Below are 26011 nucleotides of genomic sequence, written 5' to 3'. Positions count from 1 at the left end.
TTTATGTCACCTTATCTCCAGCAGCAAATCTAGACACCCACACCACTCACCAACCATGTGCAGTTCATTTCATGAGATACAGAAATAAGCATAACATTATTTGTATTACGGTTATTTGTTTTAGGGTTTTTAATGTAATATAGTTAGCACATAGAACATTCATATCATCCATGCCCAAGAGAATAGTCCTAGAGGCATCAAGTGTACTTCGGATGTGAAGACATGGCTGTTTCAGAGTTGCATCATCATGGGAATATAAAAATAAGAAATAGTATTAAATTAAAGACTTGAAAATATAATAAAACTATTAATTGCACAGAGAGAGTTTCCAAGTACATGCTATGAAAAAAAATACAACACTACTACACAAATTTCTCAAACTTAAGCTACTTGTACAACAACAGAACAAATGTAAAAGATCTAATAGATGTTCTAAGAAAACTGGGAATGCTTTAACTATAAAATTTACACTGGCACATAGGCAATGAACTAATTATACAACTAGATAACATACCTTAACAGCTTGATGAAAATCTGGGAGCACTTCAACCGGGTGGCTTTCCGGATGAATCACTGTTTCCATGGTGGGGGACCAGAGATGGGAATGACGGGATAGATCTCAAAATCAACTTCCGGCCACTTCTCCAAGCAGGAGATGATCCCAACTTGCGATGAGGAGGTGACACCCTCTTACAATTTGGAGAGGCAGACTTGACACCCCTAGTAGGAGAGTAGTTTCCTTGCAGAATCTCGGGGGTTTCATCTTCCGGGATCATCTGAAGACGCTTTTCAAACTTGGGCAGATGGCCGAAAGAATCTGATTTTTCATGATTTTGGGTGGTGCACAACTGAGGACATGGACCAGCAGCAATTCGAGAAGATTGCTGGCGCTTGTGACTAAAGGAAAATGGCAATTGAACCAGAGATCTGAGAAACAAAATAGCATTTATTTAGAAACATGCCGGGATTAGTAGGATCACTTTATTTTACCAACAGCTGGTCAAAGAAAAAAACCTGGCAGTCTCAGATGAAGGGGTTATTGGAAGAACATGATCTAAATGCTCTTCTTCACCTTCCAGGACTACATTATTCTGTGAACTTGTTTCTAATGCATTCTCATGGGCTTCTGTTTCTTCCCCTTCGAGTTCAATTTCTTCCGTCCCTGAAAGAGCAGAAGAAAGCAACATAACTAGAAGAATAACTGAATGCACTAATAAATTAGATAGACAGAAAAAGAACTTGGAACAAGAAAGTTCTGTTCTGAAAGATGTTGGAAAAGTTTGTCCATTTAAGCACTGAAAAAATAAATAAATAAATAAGAGACTCACATAGGACGAGAAAATTATAGTATTTTGCATGTTTAAGACCCAAAATTATAGATTCTATTTTCTCATTATGGCTTAAAAGAACAACTAATCATGACAAGGTAAATGAAATGTTGGCAGTACTGTCAAGAGAGCATAATTTGAAACAGCTACAGAGCAACCAACGAAAAAAAGATCCATAGTTGATGATGAGAATATATATTGCAGAATGCACAAAATCTCCAAAGATCACTAACACCCAGTAAACACTCACCATCCTTTCGACCAAAAGTATTTTTACATCCTTCACATCTGCAGCTGATAGAGCATCCAACTCCACCCTTTATACACAAATGACCATTTCCATATCAGTTAATAAAAACCATAAATTAATACAGAAGGAGACAAGGGGGAAAAAAAACCTGAAAGCATTCACAGTATTTCTTTTGGCAACTTGACTTTTTGCAGTTGCATCCTCTTTTATGCCGGGCAGAAGCTGGAGTATTGTTAGAATCATCCTGCACGAAAAACAATTTGAGCATGACTATTTTTTTTGGGCAGAAATGTGATACCATAAGGGTAATAAAAATTCTCTAGTCTTGGATCAGGATAAGTTCTTACCCTAGATTCGGGAACAGTTATGGAACTCCTAATCACTTTAGGAGCAAATGCAAGTGGATTGCGAGATTCAATCTGTTTGCGGGTTTCCAGAACAGTGTCTTCGTGAATTGGCTTGTTAAAGCAATCTTGGCATGAACAAGGCTCAACGCAGTAGAGACCCGCAGCAAAGCATTCACAGTAACTGTACTAGAAAATGTGACTAGTTAAAAAACCAAAAGGGAAACAAAAAATGAAGCATAATACTGAAAAGGAAATGAACCAAACTACCAGGAATACAGTTGTAATCCACAAAATTGAAAATCAGCCCACAAAAATAGAAAATCAACATTACAACTCCAACTATAACCTGATGAAGAACTGACAACAGAAAATCAAATGATTAATTAATGTATGGGCCAGGACGGTGTGTGACACCTTAGTCTAACAGGGATTCGAATACTTGTCAATTTTCATTATGCAAATTTGAATTATGGCACATCATTAATCTGTGTCTAATCACTGAGAATAAAAGAAACCACAAATGGGTGACACCTTAGTCTATCTGTACAAAAAAATATGAATCAAAGCTTAAATGTATATATAACTTGTACTACAAAAAAAAATGTAATATTTGCTTTTGAAAAGAAATAAAAGAATGTAATATTTAAAAGAATAACCATATTGATTGATGCAATAGATAAATATATATGTGTGTGTGTGTTAACTGTCCAAATCTAATATGCATTATTCAGTTCAACAAACAAATGGAGCTAACTATTTAACTGTAAGTGATACACTGGAACTGGTAATGGTAACGTAACGAAACGATCCCAGCTTGTTATTTATCATTTCTCCCGATGAAGTCCCAACAAAATTCAACTGTTTTCCATGCTCATGAAAATTCGACCATAATTATTGATCCAGACTGTCCTAACTAGAGAAGTAAGATAAATTTTTGACTCTGCCATAAGCATAAGGTGTATTCTACGCATCAGCTTGAGCTTATATATCTCCAAACTTCCAGGAAAAAATAATAATAAAGTAACTAAAAAACATTTATTTGGAAACCCAATCCAAAAAACATTGCAATATTTTAGCAAACTGTGGAGAAATGCAAACATAATGGATGAAATAAATGTCCTTTGCCATTGAATGTGACAAGAAGCTGAGGAGTTAATACATGCATGCATTCACACACACACACACACACACACACACACATATATCACAAGTCAATCTCTCTGATATCCTTGAGGAACTCAAAAAAGTACTATTTTCCTCAGTTTTTGTGTGTGCGTGTGTATGTGTTTCTGAATCTGTATGTGTATACCCTTGGGCATTATATCGTCACGTCTGGTAAACACTGGGGGGAACTTTTTTAGGCCTTTTCCAATGCCCTGCAAATTTAGAGTGTTTTCATCTACTATGTCAGCTATAACAATTTTCCAAATAAGATTCTCTGACCTACGAACATTCACAGTATAAACTGTAGCTAGCCTTAGACATCCTCATACAGGATGTTTCAAAACTATACAATACCTCGGCAAATGTTGAAGGGATCTGAGACTGTGTGTCCAATATGTAGATTCTTCTATGATTTCTACTTGTACTTTTGGTGGAATAGAAGTCCATCATTTCATGCTACTGTCATGTGCATGAGGGATCCGATATTTGAGCCCCAAGCCTAAAATTCTACAAACTTACACTTCACACATAAGGTACATAATTTCTAAGCCGGATGCCTCTTGCTTTATAATTTAAAACACCATGAACATATTCAATTCTAAGGAATAAAGTGATTTGCTGATTATAGACCAAGATTTAGAATCATTTAATACGAAATTTGAGAACATATGCTTGTATTAGAAATGCAACATCAAGTACACCCGTGGATTGGTGGACCACCTCAGTAAATATTCTAAAATTATTTATAATTTTTATTGTTTTTTTTCAATAAATCCGAATTCCAATTCAAGAAACATAAAGAACAATTTTATATCTTATCCATTAGCATTTGCAAAATAAAATGTAGTTAGTACCTGAGATCCTGAACATTAATAAAACATAAATTTGAAATATAAATTGAGCAAGTGAAATTAACTTACAGCTTCAAGCATTTTGACTTCTTGCAGTTACAGCGCTTGCAAAACTCACTTTCTCTACCAGACCTGCGCCTGCACATTATGACAAGTCAAAATTATAGTGGGAAATATAAATGGATTTAGCTGAAAAGAAGCAATTTACCAACAACAGCGGGAATACATGCCTCTTCTTCTCGGGACTATTCTGGTTAAACTCTTCACCAACTCCAAAAGAGAACGAAGCATCTTCCATCACCTGAACTTCATTGTCACAGGACCCCGAATCTCGTTCTACAGAGTTCCCAATCAAGCTTATATTTAGAGGTTTCTGACCAGATACTAAAGGATCAAAAGAGGAGTCGGACCTTGGCATACTCAGTTGCTTATTAGAGGCTTGCCTATCATTCTTAAATTGACTAACAGTATTTGAAGTAGATGCAAGTGCATTCAAGTGCAAACCAATTCCAGGTAGCACAGAAGATGAACAACCATTTTCAGGCTTAATTGAGACCACCGGCTTTTTGTTAAGCACAGCGTCACACTCAGATTGTAATGGATTTGAAGATCCACCACTGTTATCGTATATTGATCTCTTTTTATGCACTCCCGACATCTCAAAAACTAGTCTTCGTATGCTACGTTGCTGCTTGAAACCAGCCTAAACACAATAAATTTAAGGAGAGAAACGTTAATAAAGGTGTAAATTTCAATATGCTCTAGAAGAAAAAAAAAATAAAAAAAAAAACTCATATATTACTTGAATAATTAAATAATATCTTCAACAATAGCATGCGCATAAACATCCATGTGAATGTGCACATATGCAGGCATACAGGAGAAAAATAACAATAAACTTGCAAATAACTGTTGATTAATATAGTAAAAACCAAAAATAAAAAATTGCAACACACTAATAGAAAGCTCCCTGTCCATGGTAAATTGAGTAGAAACCGCATAATTTCAAGTAAGATGTAGCAAAAATTATTATAGTTAAGAAGCATCAATACTTTGAGCTCTAAAATCATCATAAGTATCAGGAAGAATTGTTAGTTGCAATCAAAATCAGGAAATCATGCAAAAGGTGACTAACGATTTGCTTCCCTACTTGATCTGAACTACAGTTGTACATTATGAAGCAGTCATTCAAAGTTTCAAACTTTACACAATTCATGGTGTCAAAAATCTGTTCCAGATCTAAATAAACTCAACTGAATGTTATACAAAGTGCAAGCATTGATCCATTTACTGTTCCAGGTACTGGAAGTTTTATGGTGATGTTGACCTAATAAAAAATTCAAATAAGCACACTGGAGCATACAGATTGCAATGTGCTGAAGCAAAATCAATTGTGTAGCTTTCCTATAGGCAAAGTTCTTTGGTAGTCAAACAAGAATAGGATAGGTAGAAGATTAATGTTTTGGAGTGTGACTATGAAATGTGTTTTCTCTTTCCAATTTAGGTTCACAGTATGCCTCCATCTAATGCCACTGTTAATACTACTATTTGTTTTCTTCAAAATCGCCATCCTCATTTTAAGGGATGGCACCAAGGTGGGTTTGGGGCAGACCACCCCAATCCCTAATAACCTATATCCAAACTCGCAGACAATCCTGTCTTGTGTATTTTTTTAAAAATGACTTAACCGAAATAAATTCGTTTTTTTAATCAAACAAGCACTTTATACTTATTTGGATAAGTTTCTGAATTTTGGAAATAGAAATCTAAAAGATCATAAAAGAGAATGAAAAAGAAAAAAAAAAAAAAAAAAAAAAAGTTGATTGATGATTGAAATATATTTTTAACTAATTGAAGTGGGTCCAGGGCAGGGCAATAATAAACCCTCCTCTCCAAACCTGCCCTTAGCCTGATTAGAACACACTCAAAACCAAATTAGTAGGGCTGGTGCATGTGTAATGCCCGTCAGGACAGGTAAAATTGTCGTCCAACTCATTTGGCATGTAACAAAGTTGTTTTGTTTTCTTTTAGTTATTTCTTCTCTTAATCTTAAAACAAAACAACTTTGTTACATGTCAAATGAATGTGCAGGCCATGTATCCAATATTAAGTCTATGGAAGCATCTCAACTCTCAAGTATGTTTGACTAATATCCTGGCATGTTGGAGGATTATATTGTCTGAAACAATGTACACTGTCAAAAGTTCTTCTTTAGAAGTACATATGCTAGACATATATCATCTACCTGGACCATTATAACTGACTACTTAGAATAAATGCAAAATGAACCTTCCGAGCAGAAACAAAATTTTGAGGTAATAGTAAAAAAATCTAGACAAAGAAGCACCATCTTATATAACTAACATAACGGGGTCCAAGTAATTACTACCGCAAAATACATTGGGAAAGCTTCCTATATATTACAAACAAATTAATACTAAGAAGTTTTACCTTGCTGTTAGAGTGAATGCACTTCGCTTCCCTCTCATCCACTTCAGCAATTGATTTGCCATCAACTTCCACAATTTCATCACTGGTGATTTGCTCTTCCAGAAGAGTGCTAGAAAGAATTTCTGGTGCTTGATCTGTTTTCCTCGGCTTTGCAACTCTTCCTGATTGTGTTCTGTGCACTTCATCATGTTGTTCAAGTGAACTAGCAGGATCAACAAATTCTGTTCTTTGCAAGTCATTGATAGTATTACGCGAGTGTTGCAATATAGTTGAAATACAATTGGTCGTATGCGTATCTACTGATATGTAATCTTGCCCCTCGGAGCTCTCTTGAAGAATTGTTAAATCAAATATTAACAGATCAGAAGCATCTGAAAAATGCTCCCAGTCGCATCCTGCTGCTTCTTCAGTTTGCTCCACCTGAAAATTTTGACCCAATTCTGTATCACTTTGTAATGAACAGTGTCTCTCTTGTGAGCAATCCCTATCAATTTGAACAAGTGATGCCGGTGTTCCTGCCGTTTCACATGCAGTATCTGTTTTAATAACATCACAAGGCAATGATATACTGTCAGTATCTGTTTCAATACCATTGTGAGACGTGAAATTGTCATGGTGACCACAACCATATTTCAGCGGTTTTGGAAATTCTAGAGCTAATTCCGAGTGCTCATTACATGTCTCCAAGGTAATTTCTCTAGTTGGATTCCCAGGACTAAGACATCCCAGTTGCTCGGTGCACAATTCAGATGGTTGAACAGCATCTGGAATGCCTTCACTTGTACTGCCTTCAGTTCCAAAGTCAGAGAACTCAGGTTTGGACAGATCTGTAAAGTGATTCCTGACAACAGAAAATTCAAAGATGAAACATTTGATAATTGAAAAACTGGTACAGTTTTCATCTTGATTCAACACAGCAAATTGAGACGAATAACTTTACCTTTTGAAGAATCTAGTTTCCTTGTGAGAATTGATACATGGTGAAGTAAACACCGATGGAGGGGATGCAAAACTGAGGGAGTTGAAAGTCTGGGTGGTGGGTATGGACTTGACTGGCTTAATAGGAGAAAGACTGTTGAGATAATTAAAGACTGGCGAATCCTGCATATGAAAATTGTTTACACGGAATCAAACTAAATAAATAAATAATTGTTGTGACATAAGACACAAGCACAAGAAGGGATCTCAATTACAAAAGCAAAACCCTAGTGAGAAATTCAGGAAAATTAAAGCATGCCGAAAGGGTAAATATCAAAAGAGTTTCAGAAATTGAAAGTTTGTCATAAAATTGAGTGGAAGATAAGGAAATTGAGACGATTAAGGTTCGAGACAAGTAGGCATTTGGGGAAATTTGTAGAAGAAGATAAGAGAGGAGCACAATCCGGTACCTCAATTACAAAAGAAAAGCCCTAGTGTGAAATTCATGAAATTGAAACATAGTGAAAGGGTGAATATAAAAAATGGCTTCAAAAAATGGAAATTTGGGATAGAATTGTGTGAAAGATAAGTAATTGAGACAATTCAGGTTAGAGACAAGTAAGAATTTAGGAAAATTTGTACAAGAAGATAAGGGACAAGCACAATAAGGTACTTCAATCACATAAACAAACCCTAATGACAAATTCTGGAGAATTGAAGCACATCGAAAGAGTAAAGATAAAATAAATAAAAAAAGCTTCAGAAAATGGAAAATTGTGAAATATTGTGTGAAAGATAAGGAAATTGATACTACAGTTAAGGTCAGAGAGATCAAATCACCTCGAAATTAGAAATTGGAGTGCCTATAGTGGTCTTCACTGGTGTATCCATCTCGGCCAGAGAAGCTCGAACGAGAAGAGCTCAGAGAGCTCTTCCACATCTCTCTCTCTCCCCCTCTCTCTCAGTTTCAGGGTACTACATACAAGTGCTCTCTCTCTCTCTCTCTCTCTCTCTCTCTCTCTCTCTTATTTTCTCTCTCTAGGATTTCAATCTGTACAACATTCACCTACTGTCTTCACTCTCTCTCTCTCTTCTTTTCTCTCTCTAGGATTTCAATTGAGGAGGCGGGAGGGCGGGAAGTGAGAAAATTTTGGTGTGGTGTGGTGTGGTGTGGTAAACGATACTCTGCAAAAAGCCAAAAAAGTCCATTTGTCCGAAGAGTCTCGCTATCGTCACCTTCGAGCATGAAACGAATGGTCACAGTTATTGTGGACCGTCGGAGTTTTGGGTCCCAGTTAATCCGACGGTGATTACGCGAGTTGGAGTGGTGACTTGGATCAATTACAAAAGGGGTGTCATGGCAACAGCTAATCAACTTTAATGAAAGTTAAATGATATTTTACGAAATAAGGAGCGTTAGGTAATGTTCGGACAACGACATTATTATGTACACAGAATAAAATGGTTCAGTTACCTGTAATTCAATTAAATGTTTTTCCATGTTTATTTAGGTGTTAAATACTTAAATGTCAATTTGTTATTGCACGGAATGAAAAATGTTTCAGTTACATGTAATCCAATTAAATGTTTTTTCATGTTTATTTAGGTGTTAAAATACTTAAATATCAATTTGTGATTGATTTGAAATTATAATTTGAGACCATACAATAATTTTTTCTTTATAAGCTTTTTTTCTGGACTCAATCAGAAATGATAATGAAATATGGTTTGAACACGTCTTAAATATTATTATAATAATATTATGTTTGGTATCCTGAAATAAAATAAAATGTCTATTCTAACGATTCTTTTGTTTAGTATGTAATTTAAAGTGAAAATGGCCATAGAATGAAAATATATTTCATAACTAAACCACCATTCCATTCCCAAGTAATTTTTTTTAAAAAAATCTAACTTCCCAAAAAACTTGCAAGTCCAAAAACCACCACTATCTTCCATCATAACCACATCTGCCTTTCCACCACTACCACCCACCACTACCACCGCCTTCCAACACCACCGACTTTCATTACTGCCCACCGCTTTCCATCACCTTCAACCACCACCGCCGCCACCGCTATCAGCTTCCATTACCATCATCGCCACCGCCTTCCACCACCACAGTCACCTTCATTGACTTTCGTCACCACTACCTACACCACTATATCCTTCTACCACCACCACAACACTATTGCCACAGCCTTCCAACACCACCACCTACACACCACTACCGCTTTTCACCTTCACCACCATCCACCACTGCCACGACCACCATTTATTTTTGAAAAATTATACAATAATATCATTTTGTTAATTTAATTTATTTGTTACTAAGAGGGATATTTTGAAAATTTTAATTTGAAATTTATTTCGTTCTAAATTTTAAGACCAAACACTATAATGATTATTATCATTCCATTCCTACACATTTCATATCTACAATCAAACAATAGAATAAAAATGGTCATTCAATTCCATTCCATTTCAGCACTCCAAACGCAACATAAGTGTTCTAAATATATTTTAATTTTAAAGAGATATGTTTGAGACAGTTGACACGATGGAGTGGTTTTGTAATATATATATATATATATATATATATATATATATATATATATATATATATAATAGAGTAAATGAAATTTAATGCAATTTAAAATAGAGTAGTAATGTTTGACTTACAATTTTGGATGGGTCTAACGAATCACTTTAATTGCTTGAAATTATGTTAGAGCATCTCCACGGTTCTCCAAAGTTGCCACATCATCATTTTTTAATAGTTACGTCAATGTTTAGGGCTCTTCAAATTTTGGCTAGCGAGTGTGCCACTGTATGCTTTTGCTCTCCAAAAATAATATTTTTTATTTTTTAATGTTTATTTTTTTACTCCATATTTTTTTGTTTTTTACTTTTTTCCAACATCTATGTCTGCAGCGGTTATATTTTTCATCTTATATAAACACTCATTTGCTTACCTAATAATATCACTACATTTAGCAAATTATCATTTTTCAACTCATTCAATCTCAAAATTCCAATGGCATTATAATCATGATCTTTTTCTTTGTTCTTCATCTTTTTTGTCATCCTCCTCATCAGATGACCTATTACCGCGTTGATTCAAACAAAATTAAGACGCTTACAATTTGGTTTTGAATTCAATGAGTCAGAGATAGTAGAGCAAGTCTTTCAACCGTGCAAGAGGTGGTACATTCATCTGACCAAGAAGGAAGCCACCCTCAGCTAATGAAAGACTATTTTGACGAGAATTGTACATATCCACCAAAGTACTTTCAAAGGTGATTCAGGATGCGACGAGAATTATTTCTTCGTATCATAGATAATGTTAAAGCTTATGATGACTACGTAGTCCAAAAATGGATGCGATAAGTAATTTGGGGTTATATTTTACATGACAATTGTAATACGTATACTCGCATATGGTTGTATAGTCGATCACTATAACAAATATATTAAAATTGGCAAGGGCACTGCTGTTGAAATCATGGTGGCATTTTGTAATGTTGTTGTTTTGGGTGGGGAGGAGTACGTGCACCCACCTAATGAAGCCAACATAGCACCTTCAAGAAGGGGAGGAGAAAAGATTCTCGGGCATGCTTGGTTTTATAGACTGCATGCATTGGGAGGAAGAATTGCCCAGTGGCATGTCATGGCATGCACAATGGACTCCCATAAACCTACTTTTATATTGGAGGCAATAACCTCACAATATTTATGGATTTGGTATGAATTCTTTAGAAAGTCAGGTTCACACAATAATGTGAATGTGTTAGATCATTCCCCGATATTCAACAATATCGTCATTGTTCGACTGCTTTCGGTTAATTTTTTTGGTGAATGAGAATCACCATAAAATGGGGTATTACCTATCTGATGGTATATACTCTAAGTGAATGACTTTGATGCAGACCATCCCACACCCAACTACTGAAAAATAATAAAAAAATTTGCTCAAGACAAGATGCCTACAGGAAAGATGTGGAACCAACTTTGGGATCATGTAGATAAGTGGACAATAAATCAGTGACCAATACGCTTTTGGGAGAAAGGGAACTTGTGTCTCGTAATGAAAACGTCCTTCACAACATGATAATTGAAGATGAGCACCACGCCAATATTGGAAGATAGATACCACCATTGGAGGAGACAATCCTAATTCACACTTTATGTCAAGACCCATCAGTTTTAGCAGCACATGTATACTCTTGTCAAGTCCAGATTCACAATATAAAGACAAATACATGGTTGATAAAAGATTTGATAAAAAAAAATTGTGAAACCGCTTTGGTGATGAAAACGTTTAATTTATGTTGCATTTTTATGCTTTTAATATGTTATTAAATTTTACGTAATAGAATCTTTACTATGTTATGGTTTTTTTTTGGATTATAAATGATGAAATTATTTTTTTGTACTATTTCCTAACAACAATATTCTTCAACCAAACCGATATATTTGCAAATAATTCAAATTTGTAAATTAATTTTAAAATGAAATTAAACAATATAATATTCATTATGGATTAAGAAATTAAATATCCTAATGATTAAAAATCCTATGAAAAGCTTGAGCTATAATGTTAATGCATACATTCTAATAATTCCTTTTGTCATTCCATAAGCTATGTTTTCCCTGCTAGTGTTGGCATCGATTGTGGATCTCTCTGTACAATCTCCATCTTTTCAACTATATATTTATTTTTAAGTTCCATTCGTCTGGTCTTCTATTTCTCTGCCAAGCGTGTTTCTCGTGTTATTTGACCGGCCGCAAGATTTTGAGATTGAGACTAATAAGGAGATTTTGCATAATCAAAACTACTAATGAATAAATTTTATAATTGGCCCATATATTTATTTCTATTTCGGCTTTGCTATGCCACTTTTCGTCCGTGTGGTCGCTGTAATGGTTGAGATTCTTCAACACTGGGTAAATCATCTTCGCCGATGTGTACCAATTCTTCAATTGAAGTTCATGCCGTCACTGTATTACTTGATGGAGTAGGATGAGTTTGAGTAACCAAAAGGCTCATTAACATAAATGTCGATACCACTCATCTTCTTGAGTTGTTGTTTCTTTTTGTTTCTCCGTTGTTGATCGACACAATGTGAATGCCATTTGTTGTGCCTCAAAATTTCCAACAGCTATGTAACTTAAATTCCATGTTTGCTTGCCTAGCGTAGAGATGCTTAGTTGTTATCATCTAAACGAAAAAAATAACAATAATTATAAGTTGAATTTTTTAAATATTTACGATTTAAATTTAATAGAGTAAAGAACTTACTGTATTATCATTGTTGTAGTCACTGGTCGGGTTCATTTCAATCTGGGCCACACATCCAAAAAAATTGATAATTTTTTGTTAGATGATAAACTAACAATTCAACAAAGCGTTGCTATTTTGGGTAAAATGGAATACCAAGATGTTGTGCATTTTTGTGTGAATTCAGTTTATAACTTCGACATCTGTTGGTCCGAACCGATTACCAAATTAAAGCTAAAGATCAAACATGCAGAACATAAAGGCTCATCTTTGGCCATGGACTAATTAGAATTTCCGGTAACCTTTGACTTTCTGGAAGGTTGGGAGTATCAATGTTGAAAAATTGGGGATGGTTGGGAGTTATTGGGGCAAACACACCCTTAAGTCTGTTGCCTAGTTTAAAATTTTGGACCTTTGAAAAAAAAAAGGCTTGCGCGATCGCGACCCTACTCTTTAAAAACCAAGATCCATCTCATGACCCTAATTTTCGGGACTACTTTTTGCAAACCCAATGAAAATGCTCTTACGAGTTACTTAAAAAATTAAGGGTAAAGTACACTAACACTCCTTCAGGTTTGCCAAAAGGACACACATATGAAACTTAGCTTATTTTAGGACAAAGACACCCCCTTGTCATATTTGACAGCCAAACAGAGCCTAAAAATGTGTGAAAAGTCTAATTTACCCTACATTATTTGATTAATTTTAATAGTAAAATATCAAAAATAATTAAATGACCTAATTGCCCTTCTCCTTTCTCTCTCTATACACCGATATAGCAAATATATATATATACTCGTAATCGTGAAATTGTCCGGCAGGGCTCTACTAAGCGGTGATGAACCCACCCATGGTGGAGCCGTGGAGGTGATCTGCTTGGCAGTGATGAACCCACCCACGGTAGAGATGCTCTGCTCGGCGGCGGCGGCAAAAATTATTGTGTGTGTGTATATATATATAATATATACATAAATTTGTTGCAATGTCCAAATACCAAGTATTGTCTCGATCCACAACCAGAGAGCAGAAAGTTCACGGCAACTCAAGGATTAAGTCGGTGAGGAACGGTGGTGAATAGCTCGGCCTTGGATGGTTCCGTTATGGAGATGGCGGCATGGGCCGGCGAGCAAGGAGGCTTTGGACGGTGGTGTGAACTCAGCCGCGATGGGTGGTTCACGGCGTGATGGCAGCTGCAAGATCGGCCGGTGGAGGGCTCAGTCGTGATGGTCTGACAGGCGATGGAGGGGTCGGCTGTGGAGAGGTCGGCTGGTGAGGGGAACAGCCGGCAAGCTTGGAATTGAATCGGCAGTGTTTATAATGGTTATTCCCGGTGGTAAAGTGACGGCAACAGCGATAAGCTGCGGCGGTGGACAGGTTCGGCTGTGAGCTTGCGGCTTCGAATGATGGCAACCGGCGGGACGGTGATGGGCTCGGTACAGCTGTGGAGAAGTTGGCTGACTCGGCCGTGAATGACTCATGGCGGTGAGGTTGTGGCTTCGCTCGGAACGGTGAGGTCGGCTGAGATGGAGCGACGACAACGGTGGGCGACGGGCTGTGGAGAGGAGTTTGATATATATATAAAGCTGCAAAAATTATTATATTACTTTTAAAAAATCATGGGTTTAAGACGACGATTGGAGAAGGAAGAAAAAGGATTGGTTTGTGAGTAAAGGTTAGAAATGTAATTTCAACCTTCAAATTGGTCAATATAAAGTTCAAAGGGCAAAAATGTCAATTCATTACCATTGGGGTGTCTTTGATATCTGTATGAAACTTGAGGGGGTGCCTTTGTCTCAAAATAGGCTAAGTTTCATCTGAGTGTCCTTTTGGCAAACCTCAGGGGGTGTTAATGTACTTTACCCAAAAATTAATATAAAATTTTAGAAAATAAACTAGTAGGGTAAAGTACAGACACACCTCTTGAGGTTTGGCAAAAGGACACTTAGAAGAAATTTACCTGTTTTTTGGACAAAGACACCCCTTGAAGGTTTAAAAATGAACAAAGACACCCCTTTACACGAGAAAGTGACCAAATTACCCTTTAACCGTTTAGGAGACTTTTTTAACTTTACATTTTAATAAATTGAACCAATCTACCCTCATGAACAATTTATGCATAAAAAAAAAAGTAAAAAAAAAAAAAAAAACTTTATATTGTTCACTTTTTTTTTTATTTTTTTTATTTATAAATGTTCCAACTTCTTACAAATGTAGACGTCTAAAATGATTTTTTGATCCAATACATATATTTCAAATAAATTATATTTTGTTATTACTTCTTTTCTTTTTCTTTTTTATTTTTAAATTAAGATGCTTAATTCTTTCATCTAAAAAAATTAAACCAATCTCTTTTCCTTAAAAATAAAAAAATATGGTACCAGTATAACTTTTTGTATCTTAAATTATATATCAAATATTATGCATTTCTCAATATAAAGGAAAAAAAATAGTAAAACAAAGGGAAAAAAAATAGTAAAACAAAGGGGAAAAATAATAATAAAACAAAGGAGAAAAAAAAAAAAAAAACACAAAACAAAGGCATGCATAAAGTTATACTGGTATCTATTTTATTTTATGTTGGGAAATGCATAATATTTGAAATATAATTTAAGATACATAAAATTAAACTGGTACCATATTTTTTATTTTTAAGGAAAAGAGATTGGTTTAATTTCTTTAGATGAAAGAATTAAGCATCTTAATTTTTAAAAAAAAAAGAAAAAGAAAATAAGTAATAATAAAATATAATTTATTTGAAATATATGTATTGAATCAAAAAATTATTTTAGACGTTTACATTTTTAAGAAGTTGAGACATTTATAAAATAAATAACAAAAAAAAAAGTGAACTATATAAAGTTTTTTTTTTTACTTTTTTTTTATGCATAAATTATTCATGAGGGTAGATTGGTCCAATTTATTAAATTGTAAAGTTAAAAAAGTCTCATAAACAGTCAAAGGGTAATTTGGTCAACTTTTCATGTAAATGGGTGTCTTTGTCCATTTTTGAACATTCAGGGGGTGTCTTTGTCCAAAAAACAAGTAAGTTTCCTCTGAGTATCCTTTTGCCAAACCTGAGTGGGTATGACTGTACTTTACCCAAACTAGTAACACTACCAAGAGAATTCTCTCGTGACAAAACACGAGCTCTTTCTATTTATTAACCATTGAATTAAAATAGTTTTTGAGATTCGTGAAAAGTGAAACAAGTTGTTTAATTAGTATTTCAATCACATGGTTAATAAAACAATACTTATCTTGAAAGAGCTATTTTGATACTATTACTCAAAACAAATACGACCAACATATAGTTCCAAGCTACATCAAGTTAGTCATTTCATTTATGATTACACCGATAAAATGAGATAAAAATATTTTATATGTATATAATAATAATAATAATAATAATAATAATAATATATTATATTATTAATTTTTGACATATTCATTAAATTTTTATTTTTTATTTTTTATTTTTATTCATATTATGGTATCTTTGTATCATGTCATACATGTGTTTTATCCGTATGTCTTAAACCATAGGTCACTTGGGTACAAACACAATCAAATCTCTATGTAACATATTTCTAAACTCTTATAGATTTATTACTATTATTATTTTACTATGTCATTAAATACACTCACACATATTCACTTGCCCAGTAGGGATTTGATTCTTTGAACTTTAACCTTCTACTTTGAAAAACAAAAAAATATCACTAGACTACAATCTTTAAAGTTTTGATTAAGTTTGAGCAAAACATATCACCAGTTCACCACTGAACCTACTATCTTTATAGACAAACATCATTTTAGGAGTGAGGATAAAAAAAAAAAAAAAAAGTTACTGCATTGTGAATGCTTAAAAAGATTTGGATAGATTAGGCTAGAAGGATTTTTATTTTTTTTATAGTGAAACTATTTTTGCAATGCACTGGTTAGATATGTCTTGTTGACTCTTTGAGCGCATGAGTTCAAGATTTTGCATTTAACGTTTATTGGAGAAATTTCTTTTTGTTTGTTTTGGTATTTTAATGAAACAATAAAGGAGAATAATGATAGGGAAAAATAACCCTAACCTATCTTGACCTAATGACAAAGGTAATTAAGTACTGACTAGCCGCCAAACCTCTTCAACTTTCAAGCGATAAATATGGATAACCATTTCTATTGGATGAGAATGATGACGAATCGTATCAAGGATAAGATTTGTCATGGGGTAAGTTCAAATTTTATCAAGGATAAGATTTCTACGGGATAAACTCCATGGGCTAAGGACGATGAAATTCCCTTATCAAGAATAAGGGAAGTGACTATAAATACGAAGATGACTCGGGAATAAGGTACACCAAAAAAGATCTCCTACTACGGAAATTACGATAAAAATTTATTTCTCTCCTATTAACTTGATCGTCGGAGGGTCAACGGCCGACACCACACCGGTGTTTGACTTTACCGTTTTGGTTTTGCAGGAAACGGTGTCATACCAGGTCGCGGCGAATTTCAACCTCAACAGTTGGCGCCGTCTGTGGGAACGACAATTCCCTTATATTAATACTCAGTTGGGTAGATACGTTTGCGATCCGGTATGGTCACCGAAGGAACATCGTTACACGGATCTGGTCAAAGGGAAGAGTCGGGTGAAAACCTAGACATCCCAAATGACCAGGAGCGGCTTGCAGCGTTGGAACAACAGGTCCAAACTCTAAATCAGGGTATGGACCAGTTGATCCAGCAAAATGTAGCAATCTTGCAACACCTTGTTCCACCGGTTCAACAGAACTTGCCACGACAAGATCTCTCGAACCCGAATAGAGGTAATGGGAATCCTGAAGGGTAGGATAATCATCCTTCTCGACATAAGACCAAAGTAGAACAAAGCCAGGTAGGGAACCGACATAGAGAAGTGATCCACCCATCTCTTCCACAGAGTTCCCGACCTCATGAAAACACAACTGTCGTTGAAAAGACAAAGGAGATTTCCCACGTTGACACAGAGATACAAGATCTCAAGGCAAAGATAGAGGATGTGATGCAGGTCATAAAGGGAAAAGGTATTGCAGCCATAGATAGTTTGGTGCAGAAGACCAACTTGCCGTTCAGTCCCTCGGTTATGAAATGCCCCTTGCCGAGCAAATTTAGAATGCCCTCAATTGAGAATTTCGACGGAACTAAAGATCCCATCGACCACTTGGAGACTTTTCAAGCACTAATGCATTTGCACGCGATGCCAGATAAGATCATGTGCAGGGCTTTCCCAACAACTCTCAAAGGATCAGCACGAGTGTGGTTTAACAAGCTGAAGTCAAGGACCATCGAAACCTTTGAAGAATTGAGTAAGCGTTTCGTGGGACACTTCATTGCTGGCCAGAAGCATAGAAGGTCGGCTACCTACCTTCTTATTGTAAAGCAGCAGAAAGGAGAGTCACTGCGAGACTACATTGGTCGTTTTAATACGGAAATGTTGCAGGTGAATGAAGCGGATGACAAGGTGGCTTTAGCCGCCTTTATGGGAGGACTCTAAACCTCGAGATTTCTCTTCTCTTTATCAGAAGAACCCCCTACCAGCATGGCCGAGTTATTGGTTCGAGCTAAAAAACATATGAATGATGAAAATGCAATGATGGCAAGAAAGGGGAAAGAAGGGGATAATAAGAAGGCAGGCAAGAAAAGGCTGGCTCTGATAACCAAAGATGAAAAGGAAACCAAGTATAAGAAACCTATGATCAACCAGAATGAAAGGGCATCTCGCTATAAGAGCGCGGAGAGATATACAAATTACACTCCTTTAAATATGCCAATAGATCAAGTTTTTCTGTAGATCCAGGATGAACCATATCTGAAGTGGCCACCAAAATTGAAGTCAGACCCGGCGAGGAGACCTCGTGATAAGTATTGTAGGATCCATAAAGACTATGGGCACGCCACAGAGGATTGCTTCGACCTCAAGGATCAGATTGAGACTTTAATCCGAAGGGGGCACTTGTGAAAATTTATGGTGGGGAATGACAGAACCTACTTTAATCTACCAAGAGCAGGCCGAGATAACCGCCTCCCTGATCAACAACCAATGGGAGAAATCAGGGTCATAGCTGGGGGATGTGCAGGTGGTGGAGAATCAAGCTCAGCCTATAAGGCCTATGCCAGGAGAATGCGAAACTCATCTGAAGTTTGCAAAGTTGGAATACAGAATCCACACCGATAAATGCCACGTCTAGGTGATCCTGTTATCACATTCTTAGATGAAGATATTAAGGATGTGCAACAACCCCATGACGACCCTCTCGTTGTCACCATGATGATCGCTAACTATACTACTCGACGGATCTTGGTGGATAATGGAAGTTTGGCTGATGTCATTTTCCTTGATGCATTCAGCAAAATGAATATTGGTAAGGAGAAACTCAGACCTACTAGATCACCATTGGTGGGATTCACGGGAGATAAGGTCTACCCTCTGGGAGCGGTCATTCTTCATGTCACTACAGAAACCAGCCCGAAACAAGTTACTGTTATGGTAGACTTCCTGGTGGTGGATTGCCCATCTGCTTACAATGTTATCCTAGGAAGAACTACCTTAAGCTCGATAAGGGCAATCACTTCGACTTATCACCTCTTGATGCGTTTCCCTACAGAGCAGGGCGTAGGCGAACTAAGAGGAGATCAGACCACTGCCAGAGAATGCTATGTTGCATCTCTGAGAGAAAAGAAGCAGTAAAAGGCTTTGGTTGTCGAAGAAATTGAAGAACATGAGCGAGATCGAGCCAAGTCAATTGAGGACCTGGTGGAGATATGCTTAAATGACCATGACGTAACAAAAAAGGTGAAGATAGGGTCTCTACTCCCCTTAGACTTCATGAATACTCTTGTACAGTTCCTCAGACAGAATCAAGATGTGTTTGCATGGTCACATGAAGACATGCCTGGTATTGATCCAGCTACAATCGAGCATCGATTAAACACGGATCCCACAGTCAAACTTATCAGGCAAAAACGAAGAACATTTGCCGCGGAGAGGAACATGGCTATATCAGAAGAGGTGAACAAGCTTCTGAAAGCTGATTTCATCCAAGAGGTCAATTATCCCGACTGGTTGGCCAATGTTGTTTTGGTAAAAAAGGCCAATGAAAAATGGAGGTTGTGCGTAGACTTTACCGATTTAAATAAGGCGTGCCGCAAAGATAGCTTCCCTCTGCCAAGAATCGACATGTTAGTAGAAGGAACGACTGGCCATGAGTTCCTCAGTTTCATGGATGCATATTCGGGATATAACCAAATCTTAATGCATCCACCAGATAGAGAAAAGACCTCTTTTGTCACGGACATAGGTTTGTATTGCTACAAGGTGATCCCTTTTGGGCTTAAAAATGCTGGTGCAACATACCAGCGGCTAGTCAACTTGATGTTCAAGAATCAAATCGGAAGGAATATGGAGGTAAATGTAGATGACATGCTGGTAAAAAGCTTAAAAGCTCAAGATCACCTAGTTGATCTACAGGAGACATTCCAAGTCCTCAGGAAATACCAAATGAAACTCAACCCAGACAAATGTGCCTTTGGTGTCTCCTCAGGGAAATTCCTTAGTTACATGGTAAGCAGGAGAGGGATAGAGGCCAACCCCGAGAAAATCCAAGCAATTCTCAACATGCGGTCTCCAACATCAACTAAGGAACTTCAAAGATTGACAGGAAGAATCGCCGCTCTGAATAGGTTGATTTCCAAGGCAACGGATAAATGCCTGCCTTTTTTTCGTGTGCTCAGGAAAGCTTTTTGATGGACACCTGAGTGTGAGCAAGCTTTTACAGAACTGAATGAGTATCTCACTTCACCACCGTTACTATCACGGGTAATGCAAATAGAGCAGTTGTATTTGTACTTGGCGGTTTCTCCATCGGCAGTAAGTTCAGCCTTAGTCCGCGAAGAGGATGGAATCCAAAAGCCAGTATATTATACTAGCCGTGCATTCAGAGGGGCAGAAGAGAGGTACCCAAGGATAGAAAAGTTGGCCCTTGCCCTAGTTATCTCTGCAAGGAAACTCGGGCCTTACTTCCAAGCACATACCATAATAGTATTGACAGACCAACCACTTAGGCAAGTCCTCCGCAAACCTGATACTTCGGGGCGACTCATGAAGTGGTCAGTAGAACTTGGAGAGTTTGATATCCAATACAAACCCAGAACGGCCTTAAAAGCTCAAGTACTGGCAGATGTTATAGTAGAATTCACATCAGAAGATAGGCACGAGCACGGCGTAGATGAACAAGAAGAAACTGAATCTACTTGGACATTGTATGTGGATGGATCGGTCAACGCCCGTGCAAGTGGGGCGGGGCTAGTACTTGTTTCCCCAGAGGGGGAATGCATTAAATACGCTATCAGGTTTGGGTTTAAAGCAACCAACAATGAGGCGGAATATGAAGCCCTCCTGGCAGGCCTCATGATGGCTAAAGCCCTAGAAGTTGAGCAACTAATAGCGTATACTGATTTTCAACTAATAACTGGACAAGTCCAGGGGGAATATGAAGCAAAGGATGAGAAGATGAAGACCTATCTGCATAAGATAGAAGATATCAAAGGCTTCTTTAAAAAGTTTTCCATTCATCAGATTCCCCGAGAAGATAATGGTCAAGCAGACGCTTTAGCCAGACTAGCAACCGCAGCAGAGGAGGATAAAGCTATACCTGTGGAACATTTGGATGAGCCTAGCATAGTTTGGGATTGGCCACAGAAAATACACCAAGTGATCCAAGGTATGGAATGGGCAAAACCCATTATCAGGTACATAGAGAATGAAGAGCTACCCCAGGATCGCATGGAAGCACGAAAGATCAGGATGTGTGCAGCAAAATATTGCCTCATTGAAGGGGTTCTCTACAAGAAGGGATTTTCTCTACCCTACTTGCATTGTGTCTCCATAGATGAGGCGAATTACATTCTAAAGGATATACATGAAAGCCTTTGTGGAAACCATGCTGGGGCAGATCACTAGCGCATAAAGCTATCCGACAAGGATACTTTTAGCCTACTATGAGGAAAGATTCGCTTGAGTTTGTGAGGAAATGTGACAAGTGCCAGAGATTCGCCAATGTCCCGAAATGACCAGCAGAAGAGTTAACCCCTCTTACAGGGCCATGGCCTTTTGCCTAATGGGGGACGGACCTCATTGGCCCCTTACCCCAAGGGAAGGGACAAACTAAATACGCAATTGTGGCTATCGATTATTTCACCAAATGGGTGGAGGCTGAGCCGTTAGCTTATATTGGAGCGAATGAAGTAAAAAAGTTTTTCTGGAAGACAATAATCTGTAGGTTCGGAGCACCAAGGGTAATTATGACCGATAATGGGAAGCAGTTTAAAAGTGAGCAGTTCCTTGATTTTTGTAATGAACTTGGGGTCAAAGTTCATTTCTCTTCTCCTGCTCATCCCCAAGCCAATGGGCAAGTTGAGGTCACGAATAGGACAATACTAAAGATGATCAAGACACGCCTAGAAAAGGCCAAGGGCTTGTGGCCTGAACAACTACCCGGAGTTTTATGGGCCTATCGCACTACCGTAAGAACCCCCACTAGGGAGACCCCTTTTGGTTTAGCTTTTGGAAGTGAAGCTGTGATCCCGGTAGAAACAAAGGTTGTTACTTTCAGAACCAAGTATTTTGAACCTCAACAGAACGAGATGGAACTACGGTTAAACTTGGACTTGTTAGAAGAAAAAAAAGAGCAGACCCAAATCAAGGTTGCAGCTTACCAACGGATGGTATCCAAGTACTACAACGCCCAGGTCAAGCTAAGGAGGTTCGAGCTAGAGGGCCTGGTGCTTCGCGAGGTTACCCCGGCTACTATGGTGAAAGGGGAAGGAAAGTTAGCTCCCAACTGGGAGGGCCCCTATCGAGTAATCCAGTGCAACAGACCGGGGGCATATTGGTTAGAGACACTTGGTGGGAGCCAACTTCTCCACCCATGGAATGCAGAACATTTAAAGAAATATTACCAGTAGGTACAGGCTATGTCTTATTGTCGCACTTTTAAAAGTGATAGTATGTTTTTAGCTTCAATAAAGCAGACCAATGTTTAATGGATGCTAATGCTCGACTATCAAATATTGTTTTCGATAAGTCTTTAATAAAATTCGTATTTATTTCACGTGTTTCTACTGCTGATTACGTTATTACTGAATTTAATAAATCACGAGAGGTCTAGTAAAGCATTAAGTCAATTTCTTTATTAAAAGAAATATTCCCTTACTAAAGGGACGAGCTAGGCGAAGCTCGTAAAAAGACATTCCTTCAGAAGAAGGACAGGCTGAGTAAAGCCTGAAAAAGTAAAAGAAATTCTGCATATGGAAGTAACGAGTATGAAGCAATATCATGAAAGACAAAATGTCAAAAGAAAAACAACTATTCTCTAAGTTGAGAGATGTCAAAAGAAGAGCAACTATTCTCTGAGTTGAGAGATATTTTGAACAGTTCTAAGGGATCGACATGCTAAAAAAAAAAAAAAAAAACCCTAATATATATATATATATGACTGTTACTATGGAGTTCAATCTTCCTCTTCACTCTCCGCCAGAATATCATACATAAAAAAATCTATGTCTGGACGATCTTTGTTGGCAAAAGCTTTGAACTGGTCAAAACCATCACAATAAGCCTTGGCTATGAGCACCTTGAACTCGTTAGAATTCTTAAAGCTCTCCACGGCAGCTAACTTCTCAAATTCCAGCTTATCGAAGTATTCTTTGGTAAGTCTCACTTTCTCATCTTGAAAGTTTAATTTCGCATTAGCCAAGTCATCTTCTTTTAAGCATAGAAGTAACATCTTCGTATTTAGCCTTGAGGGAAGCCATCTCTAGGAAAAGTTTTTCATATTCTTTTGTAATAACAACAGAGTATGTTGTGCCCTATAAATCAATACATAAATAAATAAATAGTGGCAAATAGTTGAAAAAGAAAAAGATGCACATGATAAGGGCAAAATCTCACTTGGCTAATTAGATGAAGAAATTTCCTTGAAAGCTCAGATGATGGCAGGTTCTGCAATCTGGCAGCGTCGTCTTTTACTACCATTTTATGTAGCCTATTATACACGACATTAGCGTTATCGAGAATTGACTCCCCTTGGGAAAATGCTTAGTTGGTTGATACCGAACTAAAACTCTCGAAACTCATAGGAACCTCGCCAAATCCACTGAAACCTAGAGATATAAGAGTGGGACCCGGTAACACACCAGGGTTTGAAGATCTACCATGATTTTGCTCTCCTACCCTTCGTAATTGCTTGGAAGCAAGAGTAGAGGGAAGATTACTTGACCGGACTTGGGCTAGGAGCCTTTTACTGAGTTTCTGGCTTACATAAAGAGTAGTAAAGAAAATATTTAATAAAATATTAACTAAAATTAGTAAGTTTACGTATAAGTACCTTTGTTTTTCTTACCTTTCTCTGAATGGGTGGGATTCAGTTGAGCTAGTAGCTCGTACATACAATTCTAGAGCTTCCTCTGTCATAAGATCACTAAAGGTCTTCACTGGGTGTGCAAGGGCGTTATCAACATTTTCTTTTTCTTGGGCTGAGAGAGCTGGTTTCGCCTTAAAGTCTGGGAAACAGAATTGTAAATCGCAATTCTCTTAAATATATATATATATATATATATATATATATATATATATATATATATTTTGTGAGTACTATTTACATGAATAGTACCCGCGGGTACTGTTCACAGGTTTAAAAAAAAAAAAAAAAAATTTAATTTTGTGAGTACTATTCACATGAATAGTACCCGCGGGTACTGTTCACAGTTTTAAAAAAATAATAATAATTTTGTGAGTACTATTCCCGTGGGGACTGTTCACAGTTTTTTTTTTTTTAAATTTAATTTTGTGAGTAATAGTACCCGCAGGTACTGTTCACAGTTTAAATAAATAAATAAATTTTGTGAGTACTATTCACATGAATAGTACCCGCGGGTACTGTTCACAGTTTAAAAAAAAATAAAAATTTGTGAGTACTATTCACATGAATAGTACCCACGAGTACTGTTTACAGTAAAAATAAAAAATAAAAATTTGTGCGTACTATTCACATGAATAGTACCCACGGGAATAGCACCCACGGGTACTGTTCACAAAAAAAAAAAAAAACATATATATACATTGTTATATATCATACCTACAGGGTTTGAATTACTCCAAACACTGGGAAATTTCCCGTATGCACCGGAAATAAAAAAGAAACGACTCTTCTAGCCGTTATTATTTTCAGGAGCTGCAACAATGAGGAATATCTTCCTTGATCGACACTGAAAGTACCAAAAGTTATCATTTTTCTTCTTGGGATAATAAAAATTCAAGAATTGATTTACGGTTAGACGACCATTACCACACCTTCCCCAAACAATCAAACAGCCTATAATAATTCTCCAAGAATTAAGGGCAATTTGAGAGGGAGCTATCTTCAGATAAGAAAGAATTTCTTCTACAAATGGATGAATCGAAAAACGCAAGCCCGCAGCAAAAGTCAACTCGAAAAAGTATACCTCGCCCAAACGAATAGAAGAACATTTATCGTCTGGCTTGGGTTTGTAAAGGTGAATAGATGAAGGAATGGAATATTTGAATCTACAATTCTGTAAATTCTCATCCTTAATTAAAGATTCTCCGTCACGTGGAGGTTGCTTGGAAAAAGCAGTCCTTGGTCTTGAGGAATAATCAACACCAGATTCGTCAGCATAATCAGGATCAAGTTCTTCGACACTTTCAGAGGTTGAATCTTCAGATTGGGATTCAATATTCAAGTTATTTTCCTGCACGGACATGATGAGATATTGGATATCGCGAAAATAGCGAAACCACTGTGGAATTACACCGATAACCCGGTAGAGACGATTGACCCAATTACGTGTCTACAACGATCCACAAAAAACTCACAGTTAGGATCCAGTTTAAAGGATTTCAGACCCAAAAAAAAAAATGGAGGTAAATAAATATATATATTTATTTATAGAAAAATTCTTTTTCAAGTAACAGTGAAGTTCTTGTAAAGGAGCCCTACTACAATATGGAAGGAGCTTGTAGTAAAAAGGAAAAATAAAATATATAAAGTATTTTCTTGGTCCAAAACGTACTTAGAAATAGGGGGCAACTGATAGGAAAAAATAACCCTAACCTATCTTGACCTAATGACAGAGGTAATTAAGTATTGACTAGTCGCCAGACCCTCTTCAACTTTCAAGCGATAATATGGATAACCATTTCTATTGGATGAGAATGATGACGAATTGTATCAAGGATAAGATTTGTCATGGGGTAAGTTCAAATTTTATCAAGGATAAGATTTCTACGGGATAAACTCCATGGGCTAAGGACGATGAAATTCCCTTATCAAGAATAAGGGAACTAACTATAAATACGAAGACGACTCGGGAAT

At 36.9% G+C, this 26011-nt stretch overlaps 2 protein-coding genes across 3 annotated transcripts; one reads left to right on the top strand and one right to left on the bottom strand.

Annotated features, from left to right (window-relative positions):
* Positions 1-248: 248 nt before the first annotated feature.
* On the bottom strand, positions 249-8464 carry LOC132299862 (protein tesmin/TSO1-like CXC 2). 2 transcript variants are annotated; one of them, XM_059796731.1, is made up of 11 exons: positions 8150-8464; positions 7332-7492; positions 7069-7232; positions 6392-6927; positions 4171-4643; positions 4010-4078; positions 1926-2106; positions 1727-1822; positions 1579-1645; positions 1015-1162; positions 249-927 (listed from the first exon to the last, which is right to left on the bottom strand). In XM_059796731.1, the coding sequence occupies exons 1-11, from the start codon at positions 8198-8200 to the stop codon at positions 546-548; spliced, it is 2328 nt and encodes a 775-aa protein (XP_059652714.1). In that variant the 5' UTR covers positions 8201-8464; the 3' UTR covers positions 249-545. The 2 variants fall into 2 exon arrangements, with proteins under 2 accessions (XP_059652714.1, XP_059652713.1); XM_059796730.1 differs by having other exon boundaries at positions 6392-7232.
* An 11975-nt stretch (positions 8465-20439) lies between these two features.
* On the top strand, positions 20440-21579 carry LOC132301242 (uncharacterized). Its single transcript, XM_059798514.1, has one exon. It carries the CDS (start codon positions 20440-20442, stop codon positions 21577-21579), a length of 1140 nt encoding a protein of 379 aa, XP_059654497.1.
* The last annotated feature ends 4432 nt before the right edge of the window (positions 21580-26011 follow it).

Source organism: Cornus florida, unplaced genomic scaffold (genome assembly GCF_030987335.1).
Source record: "Cornus florida cultivar Cherokee Brave unplaced genomic scaffold, ASM3098733v1 CherokeeBrave_3.0.0_Hap2_Chr03, whole genome shotgun sequence".
NCBI classification, from domain to species: Eukaryota; Viridiplantae; Streptophyta; class Magnoliopsida; order Cornales; family Cornaceae; genus Cornus; species Cornus florida.
This window is presented reverse-complemented; position numbering and strand designations above follow the sequence as displayed.